The sequence below is a fragment of the Engystomops pustulosus genome, chromosome 3 (genome assembly GCF_040894005.1).
Source record: "Engystomops pustulosus chromosome 3, aEngPut4.maternal, whole genome shotgun sequence".
Taxonomy (NCBI): domain Eukaryota; kingdom Metazoa; phylum Chordata; class Amphibia; order Anura; family Leptodactylidae; genus Engystomops; species Engystomops pustulosus.
Genome location: NC_092413.1, coordinates 201902746 through 201921053, shown reverse-complemented (window position 1 = coordinate 201921053; position 18308 = coordinate 201902746). Strand labels below are relative to the sequence as shown.

The 18308-nt window shown below is 44.5% G+C and overlaps 1 protein-coding gene across 3 annotated transcripts in view; it reads left to right on the top strand.

The window, feature by feature from the left end:
- Positions 1-8826, top strand: part of NBAS (NBAS subunit of NRZ tethering complex) — a 415971-nt gene extending 407145 nt beyond the window's left edge. For all 3 annotated transcript variants that reach the window (XM_072143606.1, XM_072143607.1, XM_072143605.1), the window contains one exon: positions 6149-8826. In XM_072143606.1, the coding sequence (XP_071999707.1) occupies positions 6149-6424 (276 nt within the window). In that variant the 3' untranslated portion in view covers positions 6425-8826. The remainder of the gene's footprint in view (positions 1-6148) is intronic.
- Positions 8827-18308: the final 9482 nt, after the last annotated feature.

Genomic DNA, 18308 nt, shown 5'->3' with positions numbered 1-18308 from the left:
CCTTTAGCCTCTTAACAATAGCAAACTGTACCCCATGCATGTATCTGACCACATGAAGTCACAGCAGCCTTCATGAACTTCTACTCCTTTCCATCCTCCATTCTCCTTCTAGCTTTTAGGCTAACCGCACGTGTTAAGACACCTTTGCATGAGTGGGGGTGATCCTGTTGATACATCAGTTTTATTGCCCATGCAATGAGTATTTGGGAATAGTGGTATCCAAAGCATCGCCATTTCCCGCCTGGGCCAGAAGCAGAGAGAACCAAGGATGTGCTACATAAACAAAGTCTCATAGGTGTTATGCATTTTGGATTTTGCACCTTCCCCAGTCACCTAAAACCCACTTAAAAGAAACTTGTCACCACATTTTTCACTAATACAGCTAGTGTCAGGTTCCCATAGAGCCTTATTAACTAAATGCCCCACTTCTTTTAGATAAATATTGTTTCCTTCACATCCCTATAAAATGAACTTTGTTATCTTACCTGGCAAAAAGCCATGTTGAGGGAGCCACTAACATTTGTAAAATCTACCCAATGTATGTATCACATTAAATCACAGCATGGTTCCATGGAGGATAGGGAGCAGTAGAAGTTCATGGAGTCATGCTGTAACTTCATTTGATCCGGTACATACATGGTTTAGATTTTGCAAATGTTTGTATAGGACCTTGGATGACATCACTCTGGTCACATGACATAAAGTGTTTAATGGTGAGGAGTAGAAATGAGTGACGATGAGAGGACAGGCCCCCTGTTTGATCTGGCATTTTGCCAGATTAGATAATAAACTTGATTTTTATGGGTATGTGAGGGAAACCATCTTTAGCTAAAAGAAGGTTGGCATTTAGTTAATAGGGCTCTACAGGAACCTGTCACTATCTGAACATGTGGTAACAGATTTCTTCTACAATGGCTGCTATCTTGTTGCATCTTACGTCTCTGTCTGTGGTGGCGCACATCCATCGTTGCAAGGCTTTGTACAAGCTGACCCATGTAGTACTCAAAAGTCAGTATGAAAAATGTAATCCAGTAAAAGTATATGGAAATGAATCTCTTCTTTAAAGAAATAAAATTTCAGTTTATTCTGAAAATTTCTACAGTTTATAACTGTAATCTCCATGTACTGTCCATGTGACCCACAGAAAAAAAATTCTCAACAGAACCTAAGAATGTTATCAAGCCTGGATGTGCGTTCCCCAAAAAAGTGTCCTTTACCGAAAAGGAACAGTCCCAAGACGAAAGACTTTCCCAAAGTAATGAATATAAATATGTTAGATGAGAACATGTTCATGTTGGTTTGCATAGTTTAAAATCCATATACCGTATATACAATTTGTGCTGAAAAACCCTATTATACTTGAGTCTATAAAAAAAAATTAACACTGTACTCACCTTTCCGATTCCCCCCGTAGGCCTTGTTCTGTGTCCAATGCTCCGGCTGGCAGGCTATATTCTACAGGGACTGGCTGGCTATATACTACAGGGGCTGGCAGGCTAAATACTACAGGGGCTGGCAGGCTAAATACTACAGGGGCTGGCAGGCTATATACTACAGGGGGCTGGCAGGCTATATAGTACAGGGGCCTGCAAGGCTATATACTACAGAGGGCTGGCAGGCTATATACTACAGGGGGTTTGCAGGCTTTTTACTACAGGGGGTTGGCAGGCTATATACTACAGGGGGCTGGCTGGCTATATACTACAGGGGGCTGGCTGGCTATATACTACTGGAGACTGGCTATATACTGGGAGGCTGTGACCACTGCATTTCCAACCCTCGGCTTATACTCGAGTCAATAGGTTTTCCCAGTTTTTTTTTTGTTAAAATTGGGTACCTCGGCTTATACTAAAGTATATACAGTATTTTTTTTTTACAAAAAAACCTACTGCTAATAAGCAAAGATGGCTGGTCTGATATTTTCTGCAGTTATTCCAAGCAACTAACGTGAATCTTCTTGAAGGAACACTAAAACATAAAATTGCCCTTGAGCAGTGGAGGTTGCATGCCTATGGATACAGTATCATGGATGGTGGAAGCTTCTTCTACGGTTAGAACATTATCCTGTTTGGATTCAGGCATGTCTACAAGTGTGAATGCAGTCATCTGTAGATCAATGTATTGTATTTATAGATTTGCATATGTATGGATACTCCAAGCCTGTTCCCCTCCATTTGCACATTGCACTTGTCATTGCTGCCTGGCGTTCCATGTAATTCCTGAAGATGTGCTGTAGTTTCCTTCGTCTCAGGACACTGATGTATGTGAAAGATGTGATGAAAATCACCATTTCCTTCTGTATGCTTACAGATCCATAAAATCCACATTTCTTTATAACTTGTGCTTGTTTTAGATTGTAATTCAGAAATCTCAGAAGAAGCCTTCAGTCATGTAAGACAGAGACTGCATCCCCAACGTATTTCAACTGACTCGACTGTTCCACCAGAATGGTTCATCTTGTTTTCTGCCTCACTTCCACCATTATTCTTATTAACTTTTTACTGTTCTAGATGGGGGGAAAATATAAGAAAATTCTTATATTAAAAGGGTCTGGTATTTCGAGTAACCGGTGGGGAGCCATCGAGAGCTGCTGATCCATTGGAACATCTCACGATGAAGTAATTCTTCTCCTCTTGTGGAATTGGAAACACGTCTCGAAGGAAGATGACATTTTGAAATTAATTGCCGACTTTAGATTCAATGTACTTCTGACAAAACTTTTTTGGGTATTTTTGAACGTTCAATGATAATTTTTTAAGTTTTAGAGACTGGCTGAGATTAGAAAAAAATATCTGGAACAAAGTAGAGCCATCATCGACCACTTTACTTTTCTTATAGCTTGTGCCTACTAATAATTTACCTTATATACTCGAGTATAAGCCTAGTTTTTCAGCACAAAAAATGTGCTGAAAAACCCAAACTCTGCTTATACTCGAGTCAAAAAAATAAATCAAAACTCACCTTTCCGGCGGCCCCCATCTTCTGTGCGATCCATCCGTTGTGCTGCACAACGGGGGGGGGGGGGTTATATACACTGGGGCAGGGCCTATCAGGCTATATACACTGGGGCAGGGGCTGGCGGGCTATATACACTGGGGCAGGGGCTGGCAGGCTATATACTGGGGAGGCTGTGACCAATGCATTTCCCACCCCCGGCTTATACTCGAGTCAATAGATTTTCCCAATTTTTTGTGGTAAAATTAGGGGCCTCGGCTTATACTCGGGTCGGCTTATACTCGAGTATATACGGTAACACAGTTTTAGTTTATTATATTTATTATATATATTTTTGTTATGGGCTTCCATCTAGGAAGAGATTCTCTTTCCATGCACCACAGCATTGTGGGTAGTGATTTTTTTTCCCCATAGATGTCAATGAAGGTTGCAACCTTATGCTCCAATAGACGCTCTACGGGTTTCAATTTTTACACCAAAAAGTCAATAAATACCTAAAAAGATACATCTGTGAGTTCAAAGCTGTTCTACAACTTCCCTGTTGGGGTATTGTTCTTAGAGCAGTATTATATATTCCATGGTTCCATGAATCTACATGAGTAGACTACCCAATTTCACACAACGAAAAATGTTTTGTTTTTTTTTTGTAAATTGGGTGGTTTGCTCATAGAGTATAATATTGGGGGTGGGCATAATTCAGTCACTGAAAAAAATTGGTCTTTTAGGGAGGGGGTATTCTGGAAAGGTTTCACTGTTTGTGTGTGTATAATTTATGGAGTAGCCATTGTACCACCAGACATACTCCCACCATCAATGTGTCCTGCTAAATATAAAAATAAAATGAAAAAAATATACATAATGAAAAATAACAAATCTTTTTTGCTCTGCTGCCTCTCTGGTGTTGATTTGTATCTGTAGTCTTGTATACTTTGCCATCTAGCCATAAGATAAGATAATCCTTTATTAGTCCCACAGTGGGGAAGTTCACAGATATCCAACAATGTTCCAGCCATACTAATGGTATAAAACCCGGCTAATAATAAGTATCAGTGAGGTATACAGAGCTTTCCGTTTAAATTACTGGGTTGGGAAGAGTTTATTATACCTGTGGGAGGCCTCTTCATTCTCAACCCACGCGCTTCAAGTCCCAAATCCAATGGAAGCTGCCACAGCAAATGTTTTAGAAATGTTAAATGTTAAATTTACCTTAAAAGAAAAAAAAAGACGAGATGAAGAAAACTTTTTCAACCTGTGAGGGTTTTTTTTAAGCCAAATTTGCATGTTATTAAAATCTTACTTTGAAAACATTCACAAACTAGATGCATTAAAAATCTAATATCGGGAACCCTTAGGAGTTTGTGAAGGAATTAATCCGTTTTTGGAAACAAATGGTAATTACTAGGCTTATTTATTTCCTTACAATATCCTACGAGAGGCAAGGAAGCGAATGACAAAGGCTTTGAAGGCACCTTGGGGGACAATTCCTATATGTTAAGGCACCAAACAGTCATTTTCCTAATGTTTTTCCTTTCAACCTCGGATGATGAAGTAGGGCAGCGAGCATGTTGTGAGAAAACTAAGACATTACTAAAAATACACAACTACTGACTAGTATCTGCAGGGATTGTGAACTAAGTTCAAATAAAGAGATTCATTTTAATAGATGTAGGTAGGTCCCGCTACAAAGTATATATTATAATACATCTGCATATGTTACATTAGACCGGGAGGGGTTTTTACAATTGCTCATCCACCAGTTTTCTTCTACCACTTAGAAGCCGATGCAAGCTAAGATATCTACCTTGGGTCTTGTCATTGATGGCACAGGGCCAGTGTTGGATCAGGGATTGTACAAGGTAGCCTGGCACCATGATTAATATCTAGTGGTGGGTTATGCTCAACATTCCATTCCTTCTCGCAAGGTTCGAAGATTGTCTCTCGTGTTCTTCAAGTCGATGGCAAACTCACTCTTCAAATTGCCCTCCTGTCCCTCATACCCAGCCTCCTGCTATCACTATGATGCACATGCTTCACGGATCAACCATAATCCTCACCTCAGGTGTTCCAGTCCAGCCCATAACTGGCCAAAGTGATTGTTGACTTCTTTCTCCCAATGATACATGACTGTCTGTAACATGCTGAGTAACATTGCTTGTATTACGCCAATACAAGTATGGTGAATAGTATTTAACGCTGACATGTTTAGTATGAATTTAGCCCTGGTATGTGGCAAGAGTAATAAACTGGTAAGCCCTGATGTTTTTGGAAAGTCTAGGTCTGGTGACCATGAATCCAAATGCCAGTGGGCACTATGTTACTATATTGCATTAAAAACTTATCACATATCCACAGAATAATTGTAAGTGTTTAGATAGAGGATGTTCCACTGGCGAGCCCCAATCATAAGAGCTAGGTCCCAAATTCCCCATTTTGAATGGAGCATCAGTCACACCTTGCCACACTATCCATTTTCAGCAGTACTGACAAAGATGGCGAAGTACAGGAATTCTCTCTTACCCAATCACTTCACCTCATTCTCGAAGGTACATGGGACCCCTTGTTACATGAGTAGTTGGTTTTCTAAAGGTGGTACCCCAATAAGTCACTTATCACTGGTTCTTGAGGTACATTGTTCTCTTTGGGCACCCCTTTAAGAAATGGATCATGGGTATGGATGATGAATAGAGATGAGTGAACCTGTAAGGGTTGGGCCCCGTAATCCAGACACATTGGCGGCCTAACTACCAATCCGGAAAATTGAAGCCCCTAGCAACTAGCCATGGCTATGATTGACGGGGGTGGGGGGGAGCATACATTTCAGATGTTAGAAGGATCTAACTTAGACACAATGTAGGATGCAGGATATAATTTCCATCTTGAGTAGAAAATTAGACGAAGAGCGGGTGGACTGAGCCCCATGTGTTGTGTGATATCTCCATTTTACATGTACTGTATAGCATTTTACTGTTTTGTTTTTTATGTAATTTGTTTTTGCAGCCAGCTGTGTTACATTTTAGCAATAGGAGCCTCTTATACACAGGAGGCGCTGGGTTATGTTACTATGAATAGCAGACACTTTTGTTCCTGGGCTTTGTTTTGCTCCTTACAGAGGATTGTGCTACACAAAGCAGAAAATGTGCAATCTTCCATTTTTCACGTGTTTTTACTCATTTTATTACTCTTATTTTTGCAGGTCACTGACTCAAATTGCGACTCTGAAATCCTTACTCTTCTTCTTGATGCCAAGTTACTGGTAAAATGCATTGGTACCGTCTACTACCCGCATCTGGTTAACCATCTATTAGCAGCACCTGAGGATTCTACATGGAACATTGAAGAGATAGTGAAGGAGCTTCATGATTCTGGATACAAAGCCGAAGCAGGGTCTCTACTCATGTCTTACAGGGGCACACACCCAGCTCTCCGAACCTTTACCTCTGCCCTTTCTAGTCTTAAGCGATGGCTTTAGATAATTAAATACAATGAATGGAATGTTTAATGACCTCTGAATAGGGATTTTCGATCCCTATTCTGACCTTTTAGTTATTGAATATTAGTTATTTATATAGACAGGATTGTTCTTGCTTGTGAACCATAATGTGCTTTGTAGGAATCCTGTTCATTGAGGTCTGTATAAATATCTGAAGATTTATCTATCTCCAATTACTCCTCAGCCACAATCTATAAAGATTCTGATCTCAAATAAGTCTTTGGACCATTTAGAATGATTGTTCTGGTTCATTGAATCCCTAAAAAGTAACTAAAGAGTTTTTAAATGCTTCAGCCTTTCTTAAAATGGAAGATATTTTTCAAAAAATAAAGTCCTGCCTACCCCTCCCACACAGTGAAGCCCGTGAGTCCTTCCTGTCCCTCCCTCTAATGAAACCTGTGGTTCCTGCCTTCTCCCTCCCACTCTGTCAAGCCTGTAACTCCTCCTTAAAGAGAACCCGTCATGCAAAATAACCCCCCTAACCTAAATATATTTTCATAAACTGCCATTAGAGAGCATTGCCTCTATCCCTTCATTGTCCCTCTACATGCCTGTAAACCTAAGCAATGAGGTCCTAAAGCTGTATGCAAATGACCTGTGAGATGTCCAATGAAGCATTAGCATATTCAAGCTGTCCACTCTATTCATGAGTGGGAGGCACAGCCACACCCCCAGTGCTTGACTGACAGCCTGTATAATGATGTGAGGCTGTATAATGATGTGCTTCCTGGTACTGGCACCCCCTGCAGCCTGTGTGTGCATGTGTGTGTGTTTAGGAGAGATACAGCAGCTCCAGGCAGCCATGTCAGATTTATGTGTAGCTGATGTCTGTGTCTCTCACCTGTATATTAGGAGGATGCAGCATGTCAGCAGATGCAGCACACACACTAGCCATGCTTTACTATACATTACACACAGACATGAACAGGGGGAGGAGAGGGGAGGGGTAACAGGGGTGACATCACTGCCTCTGACCATGTGACCAGCCTCATTTACATAATAAAGAATAGATGATTTTACAATGAATAATGTATGAAATAACTAGATAAAGGCTGGGATGGGATCCTTGTGAGCTGCTCCAACAGGTAGAGGTGACAGGACAAGTGACACAGACCTGATGACAGGTGTCCTTTAAAACCCCCACACACACACAAACACTCGGCGAAGCCTGCAAGTCCTGCCTACCTATCCCACTTGGTGACGCCTGTGTTTCCTTATTTTTAGGCCACCTATGACCAGTGGTATACAAACTACCAAAAGTAGACATTGAAGTGGTAGTAAGGGGACAAAAAGATTCCTTGCCAGCTGATATATCTTTTAAAAAATCTTCAAATTTATTTCACATTCCAGTAAAAAAAATAATAGATAAAAAAGATAATAGATCACCAAACTTCTAGTTTTATGGTAACGTATTCTGAGTGTAGCCTCTAACTGTTCATAGGGCTTCACGGAACGAACAGGTGTTAACCGCGACTTTTCAGAGGTGACTGATCCTTCTTCAGGCCTGTTCATTGGGCTTCACGGAACGAACAGGTGTGAACCTCGACGTTTCAGAGGTGACTCCTTCTTCTTCTTCTTCCTCCTCCTTCAGCCCTGAAGAAGGAGGAGTCACCTCTATAGCGTCGAGGTTCACACCTGTTCGTTTCGTGTATCTCAATGAACAGTTAGACGCTTCATTCAGAATATGTTACCATAAAACTATGGACGATGAATGGAAAGTTTGGTGATGTATTATCCTTTTTTTACTGGAATGTGAAATAAGTTTTTAAAAGATATCGTCTTGCAAGGAATCTTTTTGTGCAGTTGTGGTGAAGACTACGGGAGCCTCCCTTGTTGCATTACTTGATTGAGTCTAGCGTCTAGAAAGGCTTCGTAATGATGTTTTTAAAATGCTTAGTCATAGTAAGGGGTCCATCAATCTGACATTATGGTCAACATATTGATGATGATGTATAATCTTCAGTTACATAATACAGATGTCTCTGAAGTAGTTATCTCAGGAGCAGCGAGGAGGTCTCCCATCATGATCTCAGAACCTTCATCACTGGCTTTATGTGATAGGTGATGGCCAATATTTGTTCACGAGAATCTGACCGGCAATGTGACCAGAGTCAGGGAGACCATATTATTCTTCCTGCGTCGTCTTCCTTTGTTGTATTTGATGTTCGTTTGCGCTGTTATTACATCCGATTATGAGGATTTCTAGCTGCATTTGGTGTCCTGATTGCACCTCTACATTACGACAGAGTATTACGGTGTCACTTTACTCATCATATTTATGGCAATGAATATCTTGCTTGCATTTTACAGAGAAATGACAAACTTTACAAGCCATATGGATATTTTATGTTGATCCAATAAAAGCTAACAACACGATGAAACTGAGTATTTTTTAATTTTTTTTTAATGTCTTTGTCTTACACATAAAAATTGATGAGAAAAACAAATAATAATACACTGTAGTGATTGGGTGTCTTTACAATGTGGATTTTGGATTGAAACTTCATACTAAGAGTTGTAGATACTACATTGTACTGAATGGGTTTAACGTAATATGGCCCATACAATACTGATCAACAATCTGGGTGTATCAAGAGCTACAGAGACTAGATAAAGGGAAAGCAGATGCTTGGCCAGATAGTATTATGTTTCACATCACAACCACTTGTGCCAGTTGCATACATCATTTATATGCATTGAGATTTACAAATTTCGAAGGGGACTGTTAGTGATATATTCCTTTACAGCGGCCATCTTGGACCAAGAGAACCAAACAGCAGCCATTTTAGTATTAGCCAGGGATCATGCTGACCACTGTCCAGCTAATGTCACGATTCAGCCATTCTTGTGTAACCTGCCTGTAAAAGTTTCTCCTTGACACTTGTTATAGATGATTGTCCTTCGGCCTGTTCTTCCCCTTATCTTGTTTTGGTTAGCAAGAAGAGTCATTCTCAGCAAATTCTGTAGCTGGGATACTATAAACATGTCTGTGGACAAGGCCGGGAGGACAGTGCACGATTTATTAACCATTTTGGAGAATGTCCTGGTAAAATTAATTATGGCCAATAGCATTGCAGTATTCTATCTCCTTGTCACGCCCCTTTTTCCTGATGTTCTGTTTGATATATGCAACTGGGCACTAATGAACTGGGGAGAGATTCTACATTCACTAAGAGACTGGTCTGTCTTGGGTTTTGTACTCTCGTCCCAATACCGGGCAGCCATGAAAGAGTTAATTAGAAAGTCACCTTTACAACTGAAGTAAGGACTGTTTTGAGCTCTAAATAAAAATCAAACACTAAAGAGGTCACCATCTGAGGTCGGTCGGTTAGGTTTGGTTCACCGTTGTTGGAAGAGCTTTCGCTAAACAGATGCAAATGAACGGTTTATTAAAGAGGAACATGTAGCTTTTTTTTATAATGCAAATGGCAGATAGTAAAACTTTTATCACCCAAATCCAACCACTACAGAAACCTTTCACACTACCGAGTTGTGATGTCAGATGCCATGATACTTTCAGGTTGTCCTCATGCCCCTCCATCAGATGGGACTGGAGCAAAGCTCCACAGGCTACCGGTCCCAGAACTGACATGGGACACTGTGCTAGAGGCTTGTTTTCGGATCCATTACTGCAGCCCAGGAGGGAAATAATGTGAAATATACCCAACCTGGTAGTTCTAGTCTTCCTGTCTGCAGACAGAATGGTTATACTGTCTGACTATCCGATAATGGCTTTTTATAGAGTCTGTGATCAAATGTTTTAGCACAGAGAAATAGATTGGGTCAGATTTACTTACCCGGTCCATTCGCGATCCAGCGGCGCGTTCTCTGCGGTGGATTCTGGTCTTCCAGCGATTCACTAAGGCAGTTCCTCCGACGTCCACCAGGTGTCGCTGCTGTGCCGAGGTCCGCCGGAGTTCACAATCCTATTCCTGTTTAAGGTAAGCGCGTGTCCAGCGACACTTTTTTTTTTTTTTTTTTTAAATGCGGCGGTTTCTCAGAATCCGTCGGGTTTTCTTTCGCCCATGCCCCTGATTTCCGGCGCGTGCACACCGGTGCCAATGCGCCACAATCCGATCGTGTGTGCCAAAAACCCGGGGCAATTCAGAGAAAATCGTCGCAAATCGGAAATATTCGGGTAACACGTCGGGAAACCGCGAATCGGGCTCTTACGAAATGACCCCCATTGAAATTGTGACTGAATACTGTCGAATTCATTACCAGCAAAAAAGCGTGCAGTTAAAAGTTATTCTCTATTAGCTTTACCTTAAAATCCATACGCCCACACACATAAGTGTATGACATGACACACTACAAATATATGCAGAAATATGCTTGTCCAAGCAATTAAATACCTGTTGGGTTATAAGTCTCTTTTCTACAATGTTTTCTCCATTTCCATTTGTAAATGAGCATGATATATGCAAATGTGCTAACACTTAGCCCTATATACCCATGATAGCTCTTGCCCTAAGAAGGGCGGTCCCCAAGTAAACTGTCCCTATTTCATCCATTGGCACCTTGGGAAAAAAAAATGCTTCAATGCCCAGCCAAAGGGTATCAAAATAGATAAAGTGCATTCTCCTTGTGGCTTATAACAAAAGCCGTTCCTTCGCACAGGTAGGCACATGCTTTCTGCCTATCTGTGCGAAAGATTGGCTTTTGTTATAAGCCTCAAGGCTTTTTCAAAAAGTGCCCTAGAGCTCAGCCCGAGAGCCCTCTCCATGTACCCCTACGCAACGCGCGCTGTGCTATTATGGTGCACATCGGGGAGGGGTTAAAAATTAAATTTTACTATCTTTCAGGTACTTTAGGTTACTAGGTGATCTATCCTACCATATACAGATCGTCGCTCCCTGATGAGGTCTCAACCAATATGGCAGCTCCCACATGCCACTGGACTTTGATTGTTGCCGGCGTCAATCAAAAGGTTACCACCCGCGAGTAGAGCTAACATCTATCACAGTGGGTATTTTCTGCAATATGCAGCAAACACCAAGCCTATATGGGAAGAGCTCAACCCATGAGCCCTCTCCATACCCCTGCACCCGACATGTGACGTACTAATAGGTAAGGGTTATAAAGGGTTAAAGGTTTTAGCAATCTAAACATCAGGGCTATTACTATTTGATATGGGAAATTAAAAAAAAAAACAAGTTTGGTAAGTGGTAAAAAATTCACACTCCCCAAAATGAGCCTACAGTGGAACTGATAATAGTAAAATACACTCACCGGCCACTTTATTAGGTACACCATGCTAGTAACGGGTTGGACCCCCTTTTGCCTTCAGAACTGCCTCAATTCTTCGTGGCATAGATACAACAAGGTGCTGGAAGCTCCTCAGAGATTTTGGTCCATATTGTCATGATGGCATCACACAGTTGCCGCAGATTTGTCGGCTGCACATCCATGATGCGAATCTCCCGTTCCACCACATCCCAAAGATGCTCTATTGGATTGAGATCTGGAGACTGTGGAGGCCAATTGAGTACAGTGATCTCATTGTCATGTTCAAGAAACCAGTCTGAGATGATTCCAGCTTTATGACATGGCGCATTATCCTGCTGAAAGTAGCCATCAGATGGTGGGTACATTGTGGTCATAAAGGGATGGACATGGTCAGCAACAATACTCAGGTAGGCTGTGGCATTGCAACGATGCTCAATTGGTACCAAGGGGCCCAAAGAGTGCCAAGAAAATATTCCCCACACCATGACACCACCACCAGCCTGAACCATTGATACAAGGCAGGATGGATCCATGCTTTCATGTTGTTGATGCCAAATTCTGACCCTACCATCCGAATGTCGCAGCAGAAATCGAGACTCATCAGACCAGGCAACGTTTATCCAATCTTCTACTGTCCAATTTCGATGAGCTTGTGCAAATTGTAGCCTCAGTTTCCTGTTCTTAGCTGAAAGGAGTGGTACTTGGTGTGGTCTTCTGCTGCTGTAGCCCATCTGCCTCAAAGTTCGACGTACTGTGCATTCAGAGATGCTCTTCTGCCTACCTTGGTTGTAACGGGTGGCGATTTGAGTCACTGTTGCCTTTCTATCAGCTCGAACCAGTCAGCCCATTCTCCTCTGACCTCTGGCATCAACAAGGCATTTCCGCCCACAGAGCTGGCGCTCACTGGATGTTTTTTCTTTTTCGGACCATTCTCTGTAAACCCTAGAGATCACCTTTCTTCCCCATACTGATGCTCGGTTTGAACTGCAGGAGATTGTCTTGACCATGACTACATGCCTAAATGCACTGAATTGCCGCCATGTGATTGGCTGATTAGAAATTAAGTGTTAACGAGCAGTTGGACAGTTGTACCTAATAAAGTGGCCGGTGAGTGTATACTTTAAATTAAAAAATATACTTTATTAACGAAAATAGTTTCTTTATCCTGTTTTTACTCCTGTCTTTAGCAAAAAAAAAGACTTAACTCAACTTACCCTCCTGTATTGAATTTGACAGATAATAGATAAGGAAAAGCTGCTAAAGTTTAGAATGGATCGACTTATCTCCTTACAGAGCTGAATCATCATCATCATCTTTAGCTTCTGCTCCTTATCTGTCTTGAGCAAGATGTTACATTAACTGCTCACTGCAAGAGAAGAAAGGCACAAAAAAGGAACAGAGAAGCTTTTTTGAAGTATATTACAAGCTTTACTCTTATTAACTGCTCTATTCATTTCTAAAATAACACAAGTAGCTTCAACTGTATAGTTATCGTTTAGGTATTTTGGGTCCTTTATTCTAGCAATGATGAAGAGGTGGCAGACAACATAGCTATTTCCAGTAGGATTTTGTCACGGTTACACCCGCGATCCTCGGTACACTGCCCTCACTTACCTCTCCTGGCTCCGGTCTGTACTCTGGGTCCCGGTGTGTAGGCCGCATGCTTCTTCCCTGCAGTTGCGCGCTCCCACCACTGGGATCTTCATGTCCTGTTACTGAAGAGAAAGCCCTCTGTGTTCCTGTGCATTTCCAGACGCCTCGGTGTATTCTGTGATTCCCATGTTCCTGTGTATTCTGTGATTCCCGTGTTCCTGTGGTGATTCCCGTGTTCCTGAATCCTGTGGCGGTCCTGTTATCTTGTGCCTATCCTGTTATCCTGTGGCGGTCCTGTAATCCTGTGGCGGTCCTGTAATCCTGTGGCGGTCCTGTAATCCTGTGGCGGTCCTGTAATCCTGTGGCGGTCCTGTAATCCTGTGGCGGTCCGGTGTCCTAGTGGTCTTCCGAGGTCCTGCCAGCCGTCCTTCCGAGCTCTTGCCAGCAGTACCTTCTGCTTTTCTACGGGCTCTGGCGAAGACCCGGAGTCCACTTAGACCCCGCACCCGGGTTGCGGCTTGCATAGTTATCTCCCGCGGTGGTCTAGGGAGTCCACAGACTTTAGTCCCAAGGGACTATTTCCCATAGACTGTGACAGTAAGATCCGCCCATGGACTCCGCCAAGGTCTTGTATACTTCAAAAGCCATGGACTGTGTCGAGGATTCTTAAAAGATACAGGCAGGGCTTCCCAGCAGTCACAAGAGATTGCTGCGCAAAAAGAACTCCTGGACAAACTCGCTGCCACTTTACGGATGATTGCCTCCCAGCAGCAGGCTCCCGCGGCTCCTCCTGTTGCTTCAATCACCCCGCTATGTTTTTCGGCAGTAGAGACTGGACCTGAAAATTTTTTGCCGGACAAATTTGATGGCGACCCCAAATTGTACAGGAGATTAATTTCCCAGTGCTCCCAGCACCTTGAACTGTTGTCCTCCCAGTACCCCACCGAACGCTCTAAGGTGGCGTTCATCTACTGTCTGCTCTCTGGAGAAGCCCTGGCCTGGGCTAACCCTTTATGGGATAGTGGTGACCCAGACATGGTTTCCCATACCAAGTTCCTAGCAAAAATCCAGTCCAGGTTTGAACCACCTCAAGTTCGGCTACCTCACCTGTCCAGCTTGGTCCCGGTGTCCCCAGTGTCTCCACTGCCTACCAGAGCTGCTCCAGTGACTCTGCAGCTTCCCAGGGCTGCCCCAGCAGCGCCCAAGCCTCCACAGCTTCCCAGAGCTGCTGCAGCGGCACGCAAGCCTCCGCAGCTTCCCAGAGCTGCTCCAGCCGCGCCTCAGCCTCCGGAGCTTCCCAGAGCTGCTCCAGCGGCACCTCAGCCTCCGCAGCTTCCCAGAACTGCTCCAGCGGCACTTCAGCCTCCACAGCTTCCCAGAGCTGCTCCAGCGGCACCCAAGCCTCCGCAGCTTCAGTGGCTTCACAGCTTCCCCCAGCTGCTCCAGTAGCTCCGCAGCTTCCCGCAGCTGCTCCAGTGGCTCTGCAGCTTCCAGCAGCTGCTCCCGTGGCTCCGCAGCTGCTTTAGTGGCTCCGCAGCTTCCCCAGCTGCTCCAGTGGCTCCGCAGCTTGCCGCAGCTGCTCCAGTGGCTCCGCAGCTTCCCGCAGCTGCTCCAGTGACTCCGCAGCTTCCCGGAGCTGCTCCAGAGACTCCGCAGCTTCCCGGAGCTGCTCCAGAGACTCCGCAGCTTCCCGGAGCTGCTCCAGAGACTCCAAAGCCTCCGCAGCTTCCCAGGGCTGCTCCAGAGACTCCACAGCCTTCGCAGCTTGCCAGTGCTGCTCCTGAGACTCTGCAGCTTCCCAGAGCTGCTCCAGAGACTCCGCAGCCTCCGCAGCTTGCCAGTGCTGCTCCAGAGACTCCGCAGCCTCCACAGCTTGCTAGTGCTGCTTTAGAGACTCCGCAGCTTCCCAGAGCTGCTCCAGAGACTCCACAGCCTCAGCAGCTTGCCAGTGCTGCTCCTGAGACTCCGCAGCTTCCCAGAGCTGCTCCAGAGACTCTGCAGCTTGCCAGTGCTGCTTCGACGGCTCTCCAGAAGTCGCCTCAGCCTCCGCAGCTTGACAGAGTTGGCCAGCGTCTCCACTGGCCTCCCCTGAGGCCGCTCCAGCGTCTCCACCGGCCTCCCCTGAGGCGGCTCCAGAGACTCCACCGGCCTCCCCTGAGGGTGCTCCAGAGTCTCTACCGGCCTCCCCTGACGCCGCTCCATAGTCTCCACCGGCCTCCAGGGGGGCGCTCCAGAGTCTCCACCGGCCTCCCCTGAGGCTGCTCCAGAGTCTCCAGCGGCCTCCCCTGAGGCCGCTCCGGTGTGCCTAGAGCCGACCCAGCCTGCGGCTTCCCAAGTCTTCCCGGTGCCTGCTCTCCTAAGGTGTCTCATCACCAAGAAGAATTGGAGGAGGCGAAGAAAGAAGAACAGCAGGCTGAAGAAGAAGAGTAGAGGGGCCATAAGAGGGGTAGGGTACTGTCACGGTTACACCCGTGCCTGCTGCCGCGGTCCCCGCTCCAGCTGCCCTCACTTACCTCTCCTGGCTCCGGTCTGTACTCTGGCTCCCGGCGTGTAGGCCGCATGCTTCTTCCCTGCAGTTGCGCGCTCCCGCCACTAGGGTGGGCGCGTGCTGACTTCTCCCAGCCTTAAAGGGTCAGTGTCCTCCTTATTGGCTCTGGCATTCCCGGCTCCGCTATATAGCCTGGCGGCTCCCAGCATCCACTTAGACTCCGCTCCCAGGTTGCGGCTGGCATCATTATCTACCGCGGTGGTCCAGGGAGTCCACAGACTTTAGTCCAAAGGGACTATTTCCCATAGACTGTGACAGATTTGCTTACCATCTCATCTCTGCTACCCTCCAATGGAAGATGTCAAGGAGATTTTAACAGCTTGTGTGGGATAGAGTATGTATACAGAGCAGTCTACCAGTGACCCTGGTGGGTGAAAAGAGGACTTTTCAAGGCTTTAAGGGAGCCACCAGATTTTACACAATTTGGTTGGGTTTGGTTTTTCTACAATTTCCCTCTTTTATAAAAAAAAAAAAAAAAAGATTTACCTTTAAACAAAGATGATTCACTTTGCAAAGGCCATGTGAGGTGCATTACTTCAGACAACCCAATATAGCAGCTAGTACCATGGTTCAGGTGTCATTGTAAAGATGTGAATTCTATAACTGCCCATATGTCACAGAACCACAAGTCAGAAATGATATAGCAGTAAGTTTTGTGAATCGTCCATCTGTGTACTTAGAAGGGCACATTATTACGTATTCTCTTTCCTGAAGGATCTGATATCTGTTGCCTTGTGGAGGAGGGACAAAAATGGACTTGCTGCTATTTTTCATTCTTTTAATCCCTCCATGGCAGTCGAGAATAGATTTTCATTATTTATTTCCCGCCTTTGATCTTTATGGTCAGAGAGTTATAAAGGACGGCTTCATTCCTTGCCTTGAGTTTAATAAACAATGCAGCCGTAAGAAGATGTGACATCCTACATGTGTATCTGAATATCAATGGGAAGTCTCCGAAATGAAGAAAACACATTGATATAAAATCATCTTTCTGAGATTGTTCAGTTTTCTATCTTTCGAGATTTGTACTTTTAGTGCTGAGGCCTGGGACTCGTATCCAGTTCAGTTATTTTATATAGAGTCATGTATAAGTAGCTTCTTATAGAGTGAAATGGAGTTAAAGGTATCTTTCGGTCAATCTGATCTTAGAATGTTGCCACATATTTTAACTTAGGTGTTCCATGTTTTTTTGTAAAGACTGATCGGGAAAGGTCCGACCACCAGGAGCCCCCCCAATCTTGAGTTTGAATGAAGAAACAGGTCAAACATGTGACTTACTGCTCTGTTCTATGCCGATGGGAGTGCAAATAATTGCCGTACTAGCGCTCCACGAATGGGTCGGCTTTCGGATTTCCTGTTTCCTGTTCTCGTGATTGGTGGAAATCCCAGCAGTTGGCCTGTCCCTGACCCTATCATTTGGATAGGGTCTAACAACTTGGTACAATCCCTGAAGGTTGTACCAAGTTGTACCAGCATATATACTCGAGTATAAGCCTACTTTTTTTAGCAGAAATGTGCTGAAACCCCAAACTCGGCTATATGCTGGGGCTGGCTATATGCTGGGGCAGGGGGCTGCCTATATACTGGGGCAGGGGGCTGGCTATATACTGGGGCAGGGGGCTGGCTATATACTGGGGCAGGGGGCTGGTTATATACTGGGGCAGGGGGCTGGTTATATACTGGGCAGGGGGCTGGTTATATACTGGGGCAGGGGGCTGGTTATATACTGGGGCAGGAGGCTGGCTATATGCTGGGGGATATGGGCTAGCAGGCTATATACTGGAGGGCAGTGGTCCAGGGAGTCCACAGACTTTAGTCCAAAGGGACTATTTCCCATAGACTGTGACAGATTTGCTTACCATCTCCTCTCTGCTACCCTCCAATGGAAGATGTCAAGGAGATTTTAACAGCTTGTGTGGGATAGAGGCTGGCTATATGCTGGGGGATATGGGCTAGCAGGCTATATACTGGGGGCAGTGGTCCAGGGAGTCCACAGACTTTAGTCCAAAGGGACTATTTCCCATAGACTGTGACAGATTTGCTTACCATCTCATGGGCTAGCAGGCTATATACTATGGGGCAGGGTCCGGCAGGCTATATACTGGGGAGGCTGTGACCAATGCATTTCCCACCTTCGGCTTCTACTCTAGTCAATAGCTTTTCCCAGGTTTTTGTGGTAAAATTAGGGGCCTCGGCTTATGCTTGGGTCGGCTTATACTCGAGTATATACAGTAGATATCTCTAAAAGTAGCTGTCACCAGTGAGTAACTCAAGAACTTAAATTCAGTTTTTTATCCTATGGAAATGCTAATTAATACTTTAGAAAATAATTTTCAGCATATTCAGATGTAGGCTGTAAAATATTGAATGAGATTAAGATGTTTTGTAGAAGGTCAGAGTGTCGGGAGGCACAAGGAAGGTCAGATCAGGCGTTTATCTAGGACTAATGTAAGCGATACAGATCACAGAGGTCACAGGGACAATCACGTCCAC